At 35.3% G+C, this 20,611-nt stretch overlaps 2 protein-coding genes across 2 annotated transcripts in view; both read right to left on the minus strand.

Moving 5' to 3' along the window:
* Positions 1-746: 746 nt before the first annotated feature.
* The window catches only part of LOC146003359 (uncharacterized), a 545,908-nt gene continuing 526,043 nt past the window's right edge, over positions 747-20,611 (minus strand). The window contains exons 24-26 of the mRNA XM_083141638.1: positions 20,384-20,518; positions 16,298-16,457; positions 747-5,962 (exon numbers count right to left, since the gene is read on the minus strand). Of these exons, the coding sequence (XP_082997764.1) occupies positions 16,326-16,457; positions 20,384-20,518 (267 nt within the window). The 3' untranslated portion in view covers positions 747-5,962; positions 16,298-16,325. The remainder of the gene's footprint in view (positions 5,963-16,297; positions 16,458-20,383; positions 20,519-20,611) is intronic.
* On the minus strand, positions 12,781-13,953 carry LOC146003358 (uncharacterized). Its single transcript, XM_083141637.1, has one exon. The coding sequence runs from the start codon at positions 13,951-13,953 to the stop codon at positions 12,781-12,783; it is 1,173 nt and encodes a 390-aa protein (XP_082997763.1).

The following is a 20,611-nucleotide window of genomic DNA, read 5'->3' on the forward strand; positions in this document are numbered from 1 at the left end:
GAAAAGTAAGTACATGCCTAATCAGGACGTCAGCTACTTAGTAAAATGATGGCACGTGGTGTAAGTTATGGCATGCGTTTCTCCTCCACAACTGAAGTCTTCTCCTCACTGCAACCCTTCTATCTCCCCTCCACCTGTTTTCCTGCTTGGATCCACTTCATGCACAGAAAGGTTAATTGCGACTGGACCTACAGTTTAAAGTGGGATCTGAACCACTATGTGCTTCCACATTGAGCCAGAGACCTCATGATTACAGGGTGACGATGTTATCACTACATCATTGAATGGAGGGGAAGGGGGGGGGGTCATCTGTTTGCTTAGGAAAGCAAACCAAGTTCAGGTGTCTTGTTTACATTGAACAGGTGGTCATCCAGTTGCAGGTTCCTGCACACCCCTATATGCCATATGGCTCTACGATAAAAGTCATGGCACACCCTGAAGCTCAAGAACCAATAGAAACACGAACGCCTAACATTATTTAAGCCACATTATGGTCTGAAAGTTGCTTGATTGATTGATTTGGGTCCATTTTTTGCCATTTTTTGCTAATTACTGAGCTCCCAAATCTACGGAGGATTGAGACTATAAAAATACTATACAATATTCCATTATGGACACATCCAGTAAAATAGTTTCATGAGTAAAATTCGTGAATAAGCTATTTCTTAGGATTTTTCAGCTTTTCGAACTAACAATAAACAGGGTTAGTACATGCACTATATACAAAATAACATAACATATAGATACTGTAGTTATTTATTATAACTTAATCCACTATACAGTCCAAGACACACATCTGTCATGGCAAGTATAAAATAAGTCAACAGATGTCATTCATTGTTCATGAGGAAAACTGCATACCACAACATACTGATTGGGCAAAATTAATTATGTCTGTAGATAGAATTGATTTTGAGAATTAAGTGACACACATATATTTACACCTTTTCTTCAAATATTATTATCATAAAACATGGTCATATACACTCAGTTCAAATCATGTAAAAAAAAAGAAAACAATTTTTAAAAATAATATACATACGCAGTAGATTTTCAGACTCTCATTAACAACTAAAATGTTATTTTCTTACTGTCATTCCGAACAGACATATTAACTAATGATTGGTAAATATACAGTTATGTAGTTAAATTATATCAAATTTGATCTTTGTGTGTTTATCAAAATTCATTGTTTCTTATTCCTATCTTGGCAGTTACATAACTTCTAAAGCAAATGTCTGAGAAATATGTGAACAAGAATACTTAAATGTCTGAGAAATATGTGAACAAGGATACTTAAATGTAGAGAAACTAGTACTCACTTTGCTTGGTGTGTAATAGTATAGCGAGTTTCAATGAGGATGGTGGCAGTGGCCACTGAAATTAATAGATCAAAGAAGAAAAAAATAGTTTTGCGGATAAAGTGAGTAGTACTAGTTTCTCCATATTTATATACTACCGCATCTCTTTTCCCAATTATGAAAAGAATATATATTTTTTTTAAAAAAAAAATCTGTTTCTTAATTTTTTGAACTGCTTGGTTTTAAAAATAATAAAAAGTAAAACACACTTATTAATATATTCCATATTTTTGCATTTAATTATTTTTACTGTATAGATTTACTTTCTTTAAATAACCTCAAAGTAAGTTTACTAATACTGATAATGTGTACATTTTTATAGTATTGAATGGAAAACTGTAATTACTGTAAAATTCTTGGAAGTGTCAGTTTACTCGATTTCCTTTGTATAAGATAAAAAACATTATTTGTTTTATTTTATAAATTGGGTGATTTTTCATTTACCACACTTTCTTATTATTCACCAATATTGTATCACTTGGAAAATTTACACACATTTTGAATTAAATGTATTAACAACAACTTTTAAAACAATTTTAATAGTTATATCTCAAATTCAAATTAAAAAATGATGCCTCATCATGTAGAATAAATGGGATATGAAGAAATATATCATGACTTCAATGTAAGAATGATGAGTGCTTGCTAGTTATAGATATACACTTTGGTAAGAAATATTATATTTTCAAGATTTGAACTATGCTTTATTTTGTAACAGTTAAAGATTTTTAATCAAAATAAATGTAAGATTGATAAGCTGATGTGCACAACCTGTATGACAAATTTCTTTCTTTGTGTCTTGATTAAAATTAATGCAATGTTGCAAATATATGTGGAAAATGGCAGTCACATGAGAAGAAAATGCACAAATGGTGAAACAGTCAGATGTAAAAATTTGTCTCCAAGAAAAGGAAGTAGAAAGCGAGGGAGACACTATTTAGAGCAAAGATATTATACAAAGCATTTTTTTATTATTATTTGTGTCTTTAATACTGTAAATGCAAGTTCGAGAAAACTAATAATAACTTTAAAATATTTGCACGAGTAGAGAATGTCCTACAAAGAATTTTTACAGCATTTATTTAGTGTTTCTCTAAGATGAAAGAGCGTACAATATTTACTTTTACAATACTTATATATGTTGAAACTGTTGCACAACATTAAATAAAGCCATTTGAAATTTAATCGAGCGATGTCCAGGAACACAACATATTATCTCCAAACAGAGGTAAAACATTCTAAGTTCGAAAAAAAATATAAGAAGATTATGCAATTCGACAGAGGAAATACAATGTATCTTTCCTTTTAATATTAAACATGCCACAAGAAGTTATAATGATAGATTATTGTACGAGACAAGACAGACATGTAACATGGCAAATATTGCCTATGAACACATTAAAGGCATATGATAGTAGATATATTTATATATATATGTATATAGCAGTCTTCCTTGTATTTATTTCACACAAAACTACACAGGTGTACCTTTGTTATTCTGTTAATTTGACAAAATGTTTGGATGAAAACAATGATAACTATACATTTTTTTTGGTAATTTTATGTCTCAGAATACTTTACTCTTTCAGTATCTCTAAAAAAATTTCATACGATAGAAAAGAATATTATAATCCTTAAAAATTCTTTGTTTTCATGCTATTAAACTTTATCAACTAACAACGATTTGCTGTATAGCACAAACAAGTTTGGCTTCATAAACATATAAAAGACACACACAGCCACTCACGCACATACAAAATGAAGAAACAAACAAAAAGAAAGAACTCTTGTATTATATCAAGAAAAGTATATAAACTCTTCAATTTCTAGAAGTCTGCTAACAGAATGTATGTAGCACAATACATACTCTGCCCTGACGTTACATGCATTCTTTATAGCATTATTCTAAGTTTCAAATACTTTTTGAACATTCCTATACGAGAGATTTTTCAATGCTGTCCGTCAAGAGAATATGAACTATCCACATAATACAGTAGTTGATTTGTAACACTTATGATGTAGGCAGGTGATGTCAAATGACATCGTTTCTTCAAAACAAAATGCAACAAGTATAATTTTTCAAGTGTGTGAAAATTTGTTATAAAATTATATTGTGTGCATATACCAATGTGCAAGGCAACAAAATAGTTCTTTTTTTCAAATTCCTTCCCAATTTTTATATTTTGTTTTACCTCTTTTAGTTCCCTTTTCTCTGTATGAACTTACATATATGAGGGTAAGTCATTAAATAACAGGAATTTTTATTTTAAACTTCATGGAGATTTATGCACAATGAAAATTTGTATTTCGGGCCTTGAAGTGGTTCCTTAGAAACACACCATAAAGGTGTCTTGACAACCGAGCAGTATACACCTGCGCAGTAGCTCATGCAACATGGCTGCTCCACTGTTGACTTGCACCATAGAAGAGCAACGAAGTGTTATCATTTTTTTGTGATCTGAGGGAGTAAAATCTTCTGAAATCTACAGCAAAATGAAAGTTCAGTACGGAGACAATTGTTTACGTCAGGCGAGAGTGTACTAAATTAAATTAACAGATTCGCTGGTCTATCTTCTGTTTCACTGCCTCAGTTGCCACGCAAACTGGCCTCCCACTCTGGTGTTCATCACTGACATTTCGTCTTCAGTTTTTAAACCTATTCATACACTCTCCCCTGACAAACATTTGTCTCCGTACTGAACCTTTATTCTGCTGTAGATTTCAAAAAGTTTCACCCCCTTTGACTACAAAAAACGAATAACACTTTGTTGCTCTTCTACGGTGCAAGTCAACAGTGGAGCAGCCATGTTGTACGAGCTACTGCACAGGTGCATAATGCTCGATCGTCACAGCACCTTTAGGCGTGTTGCTAAGGAACCATTTTGAGTCCCGAAATACAAGTTTTCATTGTGCATAAATCTTCATGAAGTTTAGAATAAAATTCCTGTTATTTAATGACTTACCCTCATATATTTAGGTAAGTGCGAGCAAGGAGAGTGGCAGAAAGGTAAAAATAAATAAAACGAAGTAAAGGAAATAGTTAACACTCAACAGTCCAAATATAATTTTTTTAAAAAAATATGGTATCATCCACATCCTAGCTGCGTGAAAGAAAGATATATTTACCAGACAATTCAAAAAGTCATATATTGTGAAACTTCCAAGGTAAGGTTAAATATGGTAGTTGAATTAGAAGGTTAGATAGATCCAAATACACTGTAGTGTGGATAGAATCTTTATCCTGCATTGAAAGATGTGGTAATGCTACAAAATATAACACCTTTTACCTTGCCTCATGAATGAATATCTTTCTTTCACTTGTGATGTTTAAGGCTCGGCTCGACCTTTGGCCAAGCTGATTTCGAAATTTCCACTCTGCTATGATATTCTAAAATCTGAAATTACATCTGCTTAGAGTCCTTTCTAGAGCATTCATTACATGGTTTGCTTTGGCTGTTGTCTAGATGTTCACAACAGTTTCGTGGCTCTTAAGCATATTAAACTATTGAAAATATCGACAAAAGTGAACGCAAACCCCACAAATATTCAAGTAAATTCTCTGGAAGGAATTCTAAGCAGAACAAAATTTTCAGATTTTGGAATATCACAACAATGTTTCGAAAGGATAGGAAATTTCAAAAAGGGCTTTGGCTAATGGTCCAGCAAAGCCCAAAAAATCCTGCACACCTTTCCTTTTTCTGCAAACATTTTATAAGATTTTTTTGTTTTGATAAATTTGTCAATTTTGTCTTCTTCCACCATATTTTTGCATTACTCACTCTACACTGTAGCCTGGATACAATGCTGATCTTACTTTGGAAGATGTTGTAATGTAATTAAATATAGGATTTTTTGCCTTGCCTCGTGAATGAATCACTACTGTCCATTTTATAGACATTTTGTTTTAAAATAAAATGGTCACTGTATTCTACTTTCAATCACCTGGCTGCATCGACCGACAAATCACATACGTCACTATTGTTCAGTGTTCCGATGACACTAACATCATTAAACAATACTAAAAATGACAAGGAACGCAAAAGGGAAAGAACGCTCGTTTGTCTCTTGACCAGTCTTGGTGTCACCACTGGCAGTTAACACACCGCATGCAGGCACACGAACACATTTACACACTTGTCATATACACTCACACTTGTACACCCAATGCCAGAGATACTTCAGCAGGAGTTCTTCGCGCTAATGCTCACTAACCACACCGTAAGAGTTCCACCAACACTAATCCCCGCCACTACAACACAGCGTTTCCATCTCCTGATAAATTTCTTACACTCAGTTTATTTTTTTATTATTAGCCATGATGACAGTTTCCTAAACATAAAATACACTAAATGCAACCACAATGATGAATGAAGCATAAAGTGTAAAAAAAATCCTTATCTTCTTTGCAGTTCTGGCTTGGTTACCCATGCCTTGGTTTGTTAGTTCCAGAAACTTCACTGCACTCATTTATTTATTTTTCTTATATGCATTAGAAAACATTAACCTGTACACACTGGTATAAGTACATTATGTACACAATGGACACTCTTTCCTCCACTTCATCTGTTTTTTATTTCAAGATAGTTATCTTCAACGATTCCCTGAAATAAATAAAACGAACATAAATCCTAATTTATAAAAGTACAAGGACTTCAATAAATAAGGTTTCTTATTCACAGGACAGAACTTATTACCTTATTTATGACGCTACTTACATATAATAGAATAGAAAAATACAATATTCAATTATTTTATTTATGAAATTTACATAAACGATAGCAAAAACATGTGACCAGTATTGTGCACGAAGAATAAAAACATTCATTTTTGTTCAAACAGTTATCATTCATGCCTATAGTATGAGCATTCGGTGGTAGGGGCTCCAAAATGGTTCTGGTCTGGACAGCAATAACACAGCTGTGATGGAACTCAATGTGTTGATGATGCTCATATTTAAGGCGTGTGCGACTTACTCACGATAATATAATAAAAGTACTTAAAAAATACTATAAAATGAACTACTTACGATTTGTGAGTATACATTTTTTTTAAAAAAAAAACAACGTTTCAAGACTCAAGTGTTGCCATACGGTCATGCATGGCACGATGTGGGGTTTCAACATGTTAATGTAATGAAGTTTTATGGTTCATTTTTAGATTCGAAGTTCTTACAAGGGAAAGAAGGGAATATGAAGTTTTATGTGTACAGGGGCCAGTTCTTACGAAATACCTTTTTATCTATAATTTTTACCATTACCTTACTCCTTGTCTTTTATTCTAATTGACGTGGCCATGAAGTGATTCCACTCGCCAAGATTGTGCACCTGATGAAGGGACCAGTTGGGTCTTGAAATGCTGTTTTTTTTTGTAAAAACGTATACTCACAAATCGTAAGTAGTTCATTTTATAGTATTTTTTAAGTACTCTTATTATGTTGATCATGCACCACCCACAGAAAGAAAGACACTTTGCAGGTCAGGCCTTCAACAGGTCGTTACTCTATGGATTGTACTTTAGTTTTAGCATATCAGAGAAGATGCATTTAAGTACATATCTTTGGAAAATGTTACATTAGCAAGATCTCTGGTACTAGATCACCCAGTATTAGTTGCAGTGCTTTTTGTTGGGTGAATTTCAACGTACTCCATCTCATGATATAATGCTATTAGACTTTTATTTTCATTATATTTTTGTTGTAAAATAAATTCAGGATTACAATGAATATTGGCATAGCAGGTACTATTTAGAAGTGATCATTGCTTCATGATATGTAGTCACTGCAATAAAAATGGGATGCCTAGATCCTGAAATGCCCACTTCCCTGCAAGGCATTGTGTGTGTTGCCTAACTCTACGGTGATAATAGAATATTTAACCTTTAAACAGCCGAGCCGGTTTTCGAAAGCAACCCCTCTCTTGCCATGGGATTTGCTTTTGTTTGAAAGCAAAAACATCGGAGCACACGACCGTGTACAATTCAGAAAGCCCAAGTGAGAAAAACGGGGTTGTGAGAGGCCAAGTCCCCAAATTTCAATGAAAAAAATCTGGCAACGCCCCCTCTTCTCCCGTTATTTTGGAAAGAGAATGCAAACTTTTGCATTGTTTTCAAAGAGTAGACCTTTTGCAACAAAGTGAAACTTGTTTCAAGTCCCTAGTTCTCATACAGGCTGAAATATGATGCAATATGTACAATCCTGGATTTTGGCTAAAAAATAGCTAATTTGCATATTAGAGAAAGGGGGAGGGGGTGGGTTTTCTTCCACTTGACATTTCAAAGTCTTATCTCAACATCTGTCAGCGTTTACAACCTCACATACAAGTATGAAGGTCCTAAAAGCATGTGAATGTTGTAATCGGCACCATGGGTCATATATGACCCATTGGCTGTTTTCACCTATACTTTCTATGGGTCATATATGACCCATTGGCTGTTTAAAGGTTAATAGCAAAATTTCAATGGCATATTCTACCACCACCGTAGATTTAGGCAACACACATAATGCTTTGCAGGGAAGCGAGTATTTCAGGATCTAGGTGTCCCATTTTTCTTTCCGGTGTCTGCACTTGCAAATTTCGAAGTGATAGTGTTTTGAAGTCAGGGTGCAAAATGACAGTATGCTTATTTAAAGTACTTACATGAGCTATGTGAACTCTGCTCCATCAATCTGTATGTGAAAGCATACAGATTAGGACACAAACACAATGCACCTCAACATGAAAATGTAATGCCACAAAGGGCTAACTCATCCCCTAATCATCAATAGCCCTTTGCAGCTCTATACATTATTTTTGTACTGCATGGTGTGTTGTGTTTCTGTCCTGATTTTAATACAGGTAAGAATAAACCAATATAAAGAAAAGTTGGACCTTGTCATCATCGCACAATCTTGTCAAAGTGTGAAGAGGCATGTTGTCACCACTTGTCTCACATGGAGAGCACAATGGTGACAGCTGAAACACAAAAATGTAGCCCAAAGCATTGTTGGGAGAGAACTAGATGAGATAGTGTTGACAATTTCTGATCTTTTACAGGTAAACACTTTCTTTGACTAAAACTGTCTCTGCATAAGATGACTCCTCAGATTTGAAGAGTATACCTACATTAAACAAACAATATTCTGAGAAAATAGTTCTTTCACACTGACCTGACTGATGAACCTGAAAATATCACATTTTTCTGTAGACTGGATTTTTTTTGCTGTTTTTAAAAAACATCATAGAAAACATTACTAAGTTGTTGTCCAATAGTAACACTACAAGCCTTGTATCCATGTTAAAAACACTACAGTTCCTATTGTATCTAAAGATATCAGTTTGGCGGTTACGTGGAGATACACGTAACTCTGATACACTTACTATTAATTTTTCCGCGTAAGTTTTTTACAGTGATCGATTTCGCCACTTGTCTGGTGGCTTCGTCAGGCGTGAACTGTCTCGCTGAAAAAAACTTACGTGGAAAAATGAATAGTAAGTGTGTCAGAGTTAATTAACTACAGTTCCTATCTCCATTGCAGTTCTCCGTCAAACAAAGACCCTCATATAGGGTAGAAACATCATGTGTAAAGGGTTATTAGTGTATATGTGTAAATAAAACTGCCTTGGTCAGCAACTATAAGTTGTTGTTATTAACCGTTAAACGCATAGAGTTACCATATGGTAACGCTCAACATTTGCACACTTTCATGCTAGAGGCTAGTCTATATTGAGTGTGTAGGCAAACCTACTGCCAGAAGTCGCTCTAGGAAGCATAAAGCTTGTGTTTGAGACCATTAGTTTCAATCCAGACAACGGCATTGTTGTGATATATTTCGACCTTCGATTTTTTATTATTAAAAATGTCATACGCTGGAAACTAAATATGGTGTTTTTATCTGATTGTCTTTCATTATGGAGTTCTGAATGTTTTCAGCATTTAGTAAACACATGTAACTCAAAACTAATGATGTTTTCTGTTCAAGAATTTGCATCACTTGTTCAATTTTTGCTCATAACCATGGCGTTACCATATGATAACGCTATGCAGATACAGTACCTTTTCAACAATTACTTCATTTATTCTATTATTATTGCATGTAGACCAAGAAATTTAAGTTGTAAAGTCTCTTGTCGTCTTTTGTATGGTTTCTTTTTTTCTATTGCTTATAATTTGTTATTTTATTAATAATAATAATAACAATAAATATAATAAAATAATAGTAATAAAACTAATAATAGATTACTATTTCGTGGAACATTTTGTGCCTATTCAGTAGCTCAACGTCTGTGACCCCATATTATGGAAAACATTCCTGCAAGCTATTTATTAGATAGTTAAGATTTGGTTACAAAGCCTGCCTTGTGGTTGAAAACCTTCCGTGGATGCCTAATTTGTTTTGAAAACAGTATAAGAAGATTTCACTGATATTGAAAACAAATTTAGAAAGACTGCAGCCCCTCTTATGCATATTCTACAAGAATTTCAGAGGCAAGAATTCTCCCAGCTTAGATTTGGATGGATATCGTTCAAAACTATGTGGCATCATTTCATGTTGCACCGAAGGGGGCATGGTGGGAAGGTTTTGAAAGATGTGTGGTATGCTGGTGGTCCAACAGGAGTATTCACATTGGACATGTATATGTTGTTGAACTTCGCATGGCATATGACAAGGGCATCCTCGATGGCATAGTAGTAAAGTCGATGCTTTGTAATCATGGGGTCCCAGGTTCGATACACAGTGGAGGTACTTAGCACAGTGGTTCCGATCCCACTTTAAACTCTAGGTCCAGTCCCGTTTATCTATTCTGTGCATAAAGTGGACTTAAAACTTAAATTCAAATCAATTCGAAGTTTGTATGACAAGTGTATACTCAAGAGTGATATACAATATGTGAATATAGAGTAATGATTATGTAATAAATAGTTAGTTACCTGAGCGCATTTAGGTCACAAAATGGGAGATTAATGTACCATGGATCTATAATATTTGTATTATATAAAAAATAATCAAATTTTGAAAGTAATTTTAAGGTTAATTCAGAAATTTCCAAGTGTTCAAAAATAAACCAATTTATAGGGGTGAATGCATACATGGGCGTCCGGAAGGGGGGGCTAGGGGGGCCATGCCCCCCCCCCCTGGAAAATGAAAGTCAACCAAAAATTATGTATTTCACTCATATAATTTCATTTTAGCCACATTAATATGTGTTAATTATTGCATTAACATCATAAATTCAAATTTAAGCAATGTTTTTTTAGGGAACTACACTATTTGGGGGGAAAATGTGACTTGTTTGCCCCCTCCCCTGGAAAAAAATACCTTCCTTGCCCCTCCCTGGAAAAAATCCTGCAGACGTCCATGAATGCATAGCGTTACCATATGGTAACGGGGCATAATTCGAAAATGAAGAATGAAAATTTTCAAAAAATGATTCAAAATCGATTATTAGTACATACCAACAGATATTAGACTAGAAACAGGAAAAACATTGACAAAAAATAATTCATGCATTTAAGGGTTAATCAAACCTATCCTAAATATACAAAACATGCTGTTTCCCCTAAATATAATGTTACATTTTGTCACATTTAAGAACGATTTTCTCTAACAATTTTTTTTGAGAAAAATTACAACTTTGTAATGAAAGTTATTGAAAACATGTTTTCAATATGTAATATAGAAATAATTGCTCTACAGTTGCCAACCAAGGTTGTTTTATTGTAAACTAGAAAACTACTTTACACGTGACATTTCCACCCTCTATCAGGGTCTTCCTCAGACAAAAAACTAATCTAAAATTAAATAAAGTACAAACAGAAAGGTATTTATACACATAGAAGGGTGTCTAGACACACAAAAACACATGAGGTTGTCAGTCCATATCTTGAATGTTTTCTATAAAGGAATTTGCATACATGCAAGGACTGGCAACATCATGAGTTTCTGTGTGCCTAGACACCATTCTATGTGCATAAATACCTTTCTGTTTGTGCTATATTTAATTTTAGATTAGTTTTGGTCTGAGGAAGACCCTGCTATAGGGTGGAAGTGTCATGTGTAAAATGTAAAGTGTTTTTTGTTCATAATCAAACTGCTTTGGTCAGCAAATGTAATGTTTTTAATATGAAAACAAGGCTTAACAGTGTTACCATTACAAATATTCAATGAAAAATAACCTAAACACTAAATACACCACTTCCTCTTCAGAAATGAAATTGCCACTAACTTTGAAATCCAAAGTGGAATATACAATGTGATTAGCATCTAAACTGTTTAGTGCCACTCTAAAGAGCATAAACAAAAGCTCAACGTAATTTCACACAAATACAAGTACAGCCCCGGAGCAATGGAAACAATGAACACGCGTCATCTAGTAGTTGGAATTTGAGAGAAGTTTTGTAACATACGTGCACAAGTATAGCGGTGTGAATATAGCCCATTGTTAATTCACAATATGAATGTATAATCACAGTATAAAAAGTATAAAAAACTTACATGAGTGAGTATAATAGTCGTAACGCTTCACTTCTTCAGGTTTTCTTATCAGTAAATAAAATACTTTGTCATATATATAAATAAATCCAGGATTAGGTAAAAAAGGTTATTGGGATATAGAATGTAATATGGGCATATGGGTATATATATATATATAAAAGGGTATATGGGTATATAGAATGTGGCAGGGGATAGATATATACACCAAGATTCTGAACACGCAAACAGAATTAAGAGTAATCTATACATGAACTTCTTGGGCCGGGAGGCTCTGTAATTGTAGGGAGGAAAGAGAGAAAGAAGAAAATTGGATAATGAAGGTGGGGTTAAGAAATGGTTACAAAGTAGAGGAAATGAGGAGAATAAAGAGGGGGGGGGGCTTAAAGTTTTGAATAAGGAAGGTGGAAGTAATGAGGTAGAGTAGTCACAAGAAGAGCTTGCCACAAAAATCTGCGCGGACTTTCGCCAACATTCGGGTCAACTCGGTAGCTTCGCCCTTCGTCCAAACGAAGGTTGACGCGTAGACGGATGTTTGCAAGGCGACAGCCGATCTAGGGGTCTCGACCGACTGAATGTTAACACACAAATTGAAAACTGTAAGAGGGGCAGCGAATTTAGTACTTTATTACAATTATGAATAATAGTAAAAATTTTAATAATAATACTTACATAATGTTCCTAGTCTGCATCTTCTTGAAGTGGATGAATCCAACTCATTTCATCTTCACTGCCATCATAATCCATGGTGCTATCATTATCGCTATCAGTGTCGCTGTCGGCTCCCAGGTTGATGACAATCCGTTCGGATGCTTCATCCAATATATGATCACTCTCAATGTACTTGTTTTCAATGCTGTTTACATGGCTACAGCGAGCTGCCCAATCCTCTCCTCCAAATGCTGTTTACATGGCTACAGCGAGCTGCCCAATCCTCTGCTCCAATTGACTCTATCCTTTCCATAAGAACGTTCTTGCATCATCGAGGTTGAAAGTGACATTCTTTTGAGCTACATAATTTTTAATTTCAGCCCAAATCATTTCCACCGGGTTTAAGTCCGGATGATACGGAGGGAGGCGGAGGACAGTGTGGCCATAGCTGGCTAGCAGTCTGTCAATTTGGTATGTCTTGTATGAGGGTTTGTGGGTCTTAACCAAGGCGTACAACTCAGGTTTCAACATCTCATCAGAATACGGAATTCCCTTCTGTGTCAACCAGTCCTGCATAACTGCCTTACGAGAGGATGACGTAGGTGCACGTTCACATTGCACATTAAGGTACGAAGCATTATCCATTACGACTACAGAACTGGGTGGCAAATTAGGAATTAATTTCTCTGTCAACCATCTTTCATAGTTTTTGTAGTTCATCTCGTCGTGATAGTCTCCAGTTTTTTGGTGGGATTTGAAAACTAACAAGGCATTGGGCACGAAACCTGCTTGAGAACCTGCATGCACGATTATCAATCTTTGGCCTTTAGAGATTGGTGCTTTCAAACCTTGTAAAGAACCATCACTCCAACAGCTCGTTTCTGTGTGCGAGCTGTGCAGATAAGTTTCGTCAGTGTAAACAATAGGCCTGCCTTCGTTTCGGTACCGTTTTACGCTCCTTATGTATTGCATTCGCAAAAACCTTATGTCATTCTTCTCCATTAATATTCTGCGCATGTCTTCTGTTTTTTCCCATCGAAATCCCAAGCTTTGAACTATCTTGCTTAGTGTAGTTACACCACCTTGAAACTGTATATCTTCAAACAACTTCCTACGAATATTTTCCAGCGTTGGTCTCTCGGCATTGGTTGTATGAAAATTGTGAATTGTTCGCCTTACCACACACTTATCAAAATCATCCAATTCACACTTTTTGACACATTTTGGTTTTTTTTTTCCCGGCGTTGTAAACGATTCAACTTCCCCACTTTCAACCGTTCTCGCTTGTTGAAGCACACTCCGCACCGACCTTTCGGACACACCCGTTGCTTTCGCCACTTTCACTTGAATTTCTTTTACATTGCGAGGAGCACCTGTTTCATTTCTCATGAATTTGTAGACGTTATAAATAACTTCCCTTGTTTGACTATGTAATGTTTTGGCACTTCCTAATTTAGACTTACGTGGGGCCATTGTTACGCTCTACAGCACATACACAGTCACGTAGAGCTGATATTTAAACACAGAACGCCACGAGCCGCCAAAATTCCACAATAACACTAACTCGCTCTTGCTGTGCGTGCACCGCGGGACGATACATACCGCTCGAGCCGATGATGAAGACTGTGCCCTGCAACGAGCGTATTATCAAGCAGAGCAGCCCCGTGATGAGTATTGGGTCACACAGGCGAAATTGCATTCTGTGCGCACCGGTGATTGTGGCAAGCTTTTCTTGAGACTACTCTAAGTAAGAATAAAGAAGTAGGGGAAGTAGAATACAAATACGTCGGCATCCCATATGTAAAAGGGATGTCCGAAAAGTTTGATAAAATTCTAAAAGACTTCAGGTTAAAAGGGGGAATGAGAGGACCCCGAAATATAGAGGAGTATTTCACAGAATACAGAAAAGGATGGAAAGGGGCAAAAAGAGGTCAGAGCTGAGAAGGGCGTGTATAGGATAACTTGTTATTGTAGTAAAGCATATATAGGACAAACCGGAAGAAGCATGGGAACTTGCTGGGACGAGCATGACAAGGATATAGAGGAATAATCACTGAAGACTGGGCTTTCCGAGCATGTTCTGAAATTGAAACATAAGATTAGAAAAAGGGAAGTGGTAAAAATACTTCATAAACAACCCGATAGGAACGTTCACGAGGCTGCAAATATTTGTGTTGATATGGGGAAAAAACTAAATAGGGATGATGGCAACTTGGATGAAACATGGATTAAAATGTTTAAATGATGGGGGAAAAACAGTGAAGAGTCTGTTAAACTCCTTGTCATGCCGGAAGTGACCCATGCTGCTTCGAAATCTGTGGAGTTCACATTGGAAGGGATGTAGCACTCGTACGCTACAGTAGTCATTCATTCTGTATGGTAGTATGGGTACACTGTTCTTTTAGAATTATCTTCTAGCCTATATGGCACCTCTAACATCATGTAATTTTACATTCTATATCCCAATACCTTTTTTTTTTTTTACCTAATCCTGGATCTATTTATATATATGATGAAGTATTTTATTTACTGATAAGAAAAACTGAAACGTCGTTTGCCTAGGATTGTTACGACTACTATACTCACTCACGTAAGTTTTTTATACTTTTTATACTGTGAATATATTTAGTGATTAAACACACAAATTCAGAATGTATAATGGAGGACAGGTCACAATATTAATGAATAATGGATGACAGGCTATGTCCATCGCCCATCTTTGTGTGGCGGGCTATGCCCATCGCATGTCTGGAATGTGTTAAAACTATAACATTATGAAAAAAGAAATGAATACAAGAAGAAATCTAAGGACACTGAAAAGAACTAGAGTAGATGGAAGAATATTAACAGAAAAGCTGGTAAGACAATAAATCCATATTGCAAGTTTAAAATTGATATTGTTGCATAAACTATTTAATATCCAGCAGAAATGGTATTTTCACATGTAGTCATTTTTGTTTAATACGAGTGTGACTTGATTCCAATTGGAAGGTAAAAATCACAACAAGCCTTACAATATGGCTTCAATTTTAATAATGTGATGAATTTTAAACATGGCAACCAAGCAATTACAGCTTATTCTACATTACTTGCACACACACACACAATAATTTATTTAATTCAAACTCAGCTTGAGTTCTGTTTAAAGTCCACTTAATGTGCAGATAGGCAAACAGGTCTGGACCTACACATTAAAGTGGGATCCAAGCCACTATGTGCCTACACTGGCTATCAAAACCATGAATCCTTTATTACAAGGCAGTGATGTAACATCATCAGGGAGGCTCTGTTCTCAAGGGCATAGTGGTAATGTCGTTACCTTGTAATCAAGATGTCATGGGCTTGGTACTCGCTGGAGACACATAGTGCTTCAGATATCACTTTAAACTGTAGGTCCAGTCGTGATTACCCTTTCTGTGTAGAAAGTGAACTTAAAAATAAACTCTGCAACAAACTCAAACTTTCAAGTGAATGCTTGGTACCAAATAGCTGTGGATAATTTGTTTTGGATATTTTAAGTCACTTTTCTATCTCTTGTGTTAATCATAACAATGAGGATGAATGATGAACTGATTGACACATTCATGCCTGTCCAGGGTTTGAACCTCGGACCTCTGACATAGCTACATGTAAGGAGGGACCACTATACTTCCACACATGTTAATATCATGAGGACCAGTGACATTTCAGATAATGCTTAAGTCAAGACCTCTTATTTACATTTTAAAGCCAGCTAATTATAAACTACACTTATAATACAACTTATTTACATATTTTGTTAGTTGCAAAGCAAGCATGCTTAAAGCCATACACTTACATGTGCTCGTAGCAAAGTTAGTAAGCTGTTAGTATTTTCCATTTGGCTGGTAGTCAGATTCCCCATAATCTTCATAATCCTCTTCACCATAGTCAATGTCTGTTGGAGTCTCCATAGTTGGGGAATAAGGGGGCTGAGTTGTAAGGGGTACAATGTAGCCCTAAGAACAAACACGATAAATAAAATTCAATATTTTGTGAACAGTATGTGATGTCTTCTTGCCTATTAATTTCAATGATGCTTCATCCCCACTTACAAATGGTTTCTTTGGTACAGTGTAGTTTGTCCTGTGAGTATCTTAGACAAAGGACTGGATTTTGATGAGAGTGTAGTTTGTCTTGTGAGTATCCTAAGACTGGATAGTGGTGGAAGGGTACAGAATGTAGTTGTCCTGCAAATATCTTAGGCCAAGGACTGGGTATTGGGGCAAGGGTAGTTTGTCCTGTGAGTACCTTAGACCAACAACTGGATATTGATGAATGTAGCTTCTGAGGATCTTAGGTTAAACACTGAATATTGATGAAAGGGTAGAGAATGTGGTTTGTCCCATGAGTGTTCTAGGACTGGACATTGGTTCAAGGGTACAGACTGTAGTTTGTCTTGCAAGTACCTTATATTGGTGTTAAGAATACACATAAAGCAAACTACATTTAATGTCCTAGAGCAATGGCAGGAAGTTGGTTGTGATTCCTGACAAAGCATCATCAAGATCAATAGGTGAAAAATCCTTCTGGAAAGCAAAGGATAACTTTTTTCTTTTTAAATGCAATTAATTAGAAACAATATACCTACTATCACACATAAGTATGTAATATATATTAATACTTCTTTAATTAGCATATGTAAACAAATGACAATGAGAGGTTTAGTTTTGAAAAACAACTTGTGTATTTAGAAATCTACTTTACAATGGTAGGGCATATGGATTATGTGTTTACGTGCATAGAAATAATAACAAAATGGGAGACATTTTCATTAGATTAATGTTGTAAGATTATCATAATTTTACCAATAGACCAATATACTAATATGCTTGTTGATACTGATAGAGTACAGATTCATCTGCCCCATGCATAGAATATGAAGAATTTACATTCTATGCTAGTTAAAAAGCTATGACCACATGTTAATACCAAGTAAGAAAAAGGGAATTATCTCATGTTAATGTTAATAGGTTAGTTTCGGAAAACAGGCATGACATTTTTATTACACTTTAGAATGCAGTAAGTATTGTCTAAGGGAGATTTAACACTTAAGAGATAAGGTGCAAGCGACACTTGTTTCTCTGCTCATTTCGCATGATGATACCGATATAATTGCATTAATCACTTTATTAGTCACCCAAGAAAAATGCAAAAAGAGACATTGTTACATGTAAATCACACTGTAAAATTTGTGAAAGTTATTGAAACTCGGGAGAGGCATGTTGTGCATGAGAAAACTGAGAAATTTTCCTGTTAAATACGCTTCCAGTATTTAAGATTTTATACATGAATTAACATGTACCCATGAAATTAAATATTGATAAATAAATTCTGGCATAATCATAAAGAGTAATAATAGTTTGATTACATGTAGGATTGTTGACAAATATAAAAATATGATGACGAAGCGGCAACGTGTTTCATTGTAATTCGTGTTTCATTGTAATTAAGTCATCCCTGGTTTGATACCCGGTGGAGGCACATATGTCAACAACAAACTGGTATTGAGAAAACGGCCCAGTTCGAGAGACACGAAAGTGACAAGTGACGCATGCAGCTTCTTGTGTTCCTTCAGTTCAAAAGGTTCAATCAATTACTGAGGGTTCACTTCCAAGTGGCACATGCCTCTTGCAGCATGTCGCTTCGGTGTGAAATCTCCCTTAGACAAAGAAACTGCTAATTTATATATGGACTGTATAAAACCAGGGCATGTGAATTATACTTTTACATACACTAATGTTCAGATAAAGTGTCAACTGTCCAAGCTTATAAAATGTGCCACCATATGTGAACAGGAGTGTACATAAAAAACTATGACTGATCTGTTACTGATACCAATGTTTTGACAGCGTCTGATGCCTGTGTTATCAGATCTGAAAGTTTTTGTTCGAATTAAATCATAGAAACCAGCCAATACTTTCCAGATTGCTGATTTCCAGCAAGACCTGCAAAAATACCGTGCGACTGTTTCACATTTCTACACATTCTGCAAATTATGAAAAATACATAATTATCCATCATTTTTGCAACAGCATTGTGGAGAGGAATGGATTTTGTGTTTATGATTACCTTATGTGAAATTACGAATATTTCAAAGCTAACCTCTGGCAGATTGACATGGAATACTTGAAACAGAAAACTTTTGTATTAAAATTTTTCAATACTCTGAATTGTTTTGAATTGTTACAATTTTTAAGCATCAGTGTCAGAGTGGTATTGGCTCAAGCCCAATGAAAGCAATAACAAAATGGAAGAATTTTGTGCAAAATTACAGTTTACTTACATAAACATTGACCAATAATGCAACACACCGATATTCTAGTCCTAATTTATGAAGTAGGTAGAGAAATTCTTACTCAAAGCTCTATAACTGTTCTGGTACCTTGCCAAAACACATTCTGTAGATCTGTAGATGATCATTTGTTAAGATATTGTGTTTGTTCACTCAGCCAAATATCATGTAAAATTTTTTCTTCATTTTGAAAATCGAAAGAACCACAAGAAAATCACACAATTGTGACCATCTGAAGTGCTTATTACAAAATTTCAGTTCAACAAAATACTACATGCTGATTAGATACCAATTATGTTACACCTAAACATTAATAATACTTGCCTATATCCTTGATGTAGATAGTATTTAAATATTAATTGAATAAAGCCATTTTAAGTAACCTGCTAACAGGATAAACATTTCCACACTTAAGATTGTTAGTATTAGATTAATGGCATGCACAAAAACTAGCTGTTAAAACACACAAGTGTTATTAGGTTATTTGCACTACTTATAAACAAATTACCTCTTCTAGACAGTTTAAATAATATAAGGAAAGTAACTGTATTTATTAAAAGGTATTATAAGTTCTTCCCAAAATTTTACAGCACAAAAGATGCACCTTTCTAAAGCAATCTACAACCAAAGTTTTAGAAATTTGTCAAAATATTAAGGATGTATCAAATGAATAGAAGCTACAGTCACTTGTGTATAGTATATCACACACACAAAGAAAAAATTACACAATGAAGGCACACATGGGGCGTGGAGATAGGACTCCACACATTTTTAATTTTGGTGATGTGATCAGCAATACTTTCCATGTACCCATCACTCAGAGGCTGGGTGAACCATAGAGCCACTTTATACAGGGACATGGAATCAAACTGGGATTTACTGCTGACATGGCTATGCAAGATATATTTATAACATTTATTCTATCAAGAATAATATCTCACATATTTTTTCAAAGTTTTTCCTTTTTTGTGTATATTATTATGTTTATCTCATAGCTATGGAGTAAGAAGAACACAATGACATATGAAAAATTAAGTATAAATTATATGATGGAGAAGAATTGTCATGTTTCTATAGGCAGGCACCGCACCTCTGCTGATGTATCTACAACATGTAAAGCATTTTATCTGGTACAATGACATTTTCCTCATCGACTTCTTCATCCTAGTGAAAATATCATAACCAAATCGGTTCATATCAGAGCAGTAGGGAGGATGTTCAATAAGGTAGGTCTTAATTGTAAGTTTTGGAAAATTTGATGGGGGACGTATTGCATCTGTTTCATTATGAAAAATCTCCCACTGCTTGTGGCAAAATAAATTCTTGACAGGACGCAGTGTGACACCTGCCATGCCCATCAACTGTCCTGCCTTTGTAAATGCTTCCGCCCATCAATAAAGCAATTCTGCATCATCACATGTTTCATGCAGTTCTGAAAACATTTCTGTTCATCGCAATTTCGTGGCACCCAGATCAGTCAGTTTTTATCCATGAGAATTGTTCCAATTCAGTCAACATGTCTTTAATGTGTTTTCACATTCAAAAATGTAATAATAATAATAATAATAATAATAATACTGATAAACTAACCTTCGGCGGTCTCCACCCGCACCCTGGTAGAGGTAGTCCATCTGGCCCCAAGGGGCAGGGAGCATCAAGGCCTGGGACACCCTGGTCCCCTTTATCACCTTTGTCACCTTTCCTACCCCGTTTGCCAGATGGGCCCTGCAGAAAAAGTGGAGGTTATAAGAACACTAATATTGATGGAAAAAAACTGCAATTGATGTTACACTTTTAACAGCCATTCAATGATTCGAA

Source organism: Lepisma saccharinum, chromosome 20, assembly GCF_977018435.1.
Source record: "Lepisma saccharinum chromosome 20, izLepSacc3.1, whole genome shotgun sequence".
Lineage (NCBI taxonomy): Eukaryota > Metazoa > Arthropoda > Insecta > Zygentoma > Lepismatidae > Lepisma > Lepisma saccharinum.

What these genes read in the sequence shown, in the direction of transcription:
- LOC146003358 (XM_083141637.1), bottom strand. Translation starts at nt 13,953, where the DNA reads ATGGCCCCACGTAAGTCTAAATTAGGAAGTGCCAAAACATTACATAGT.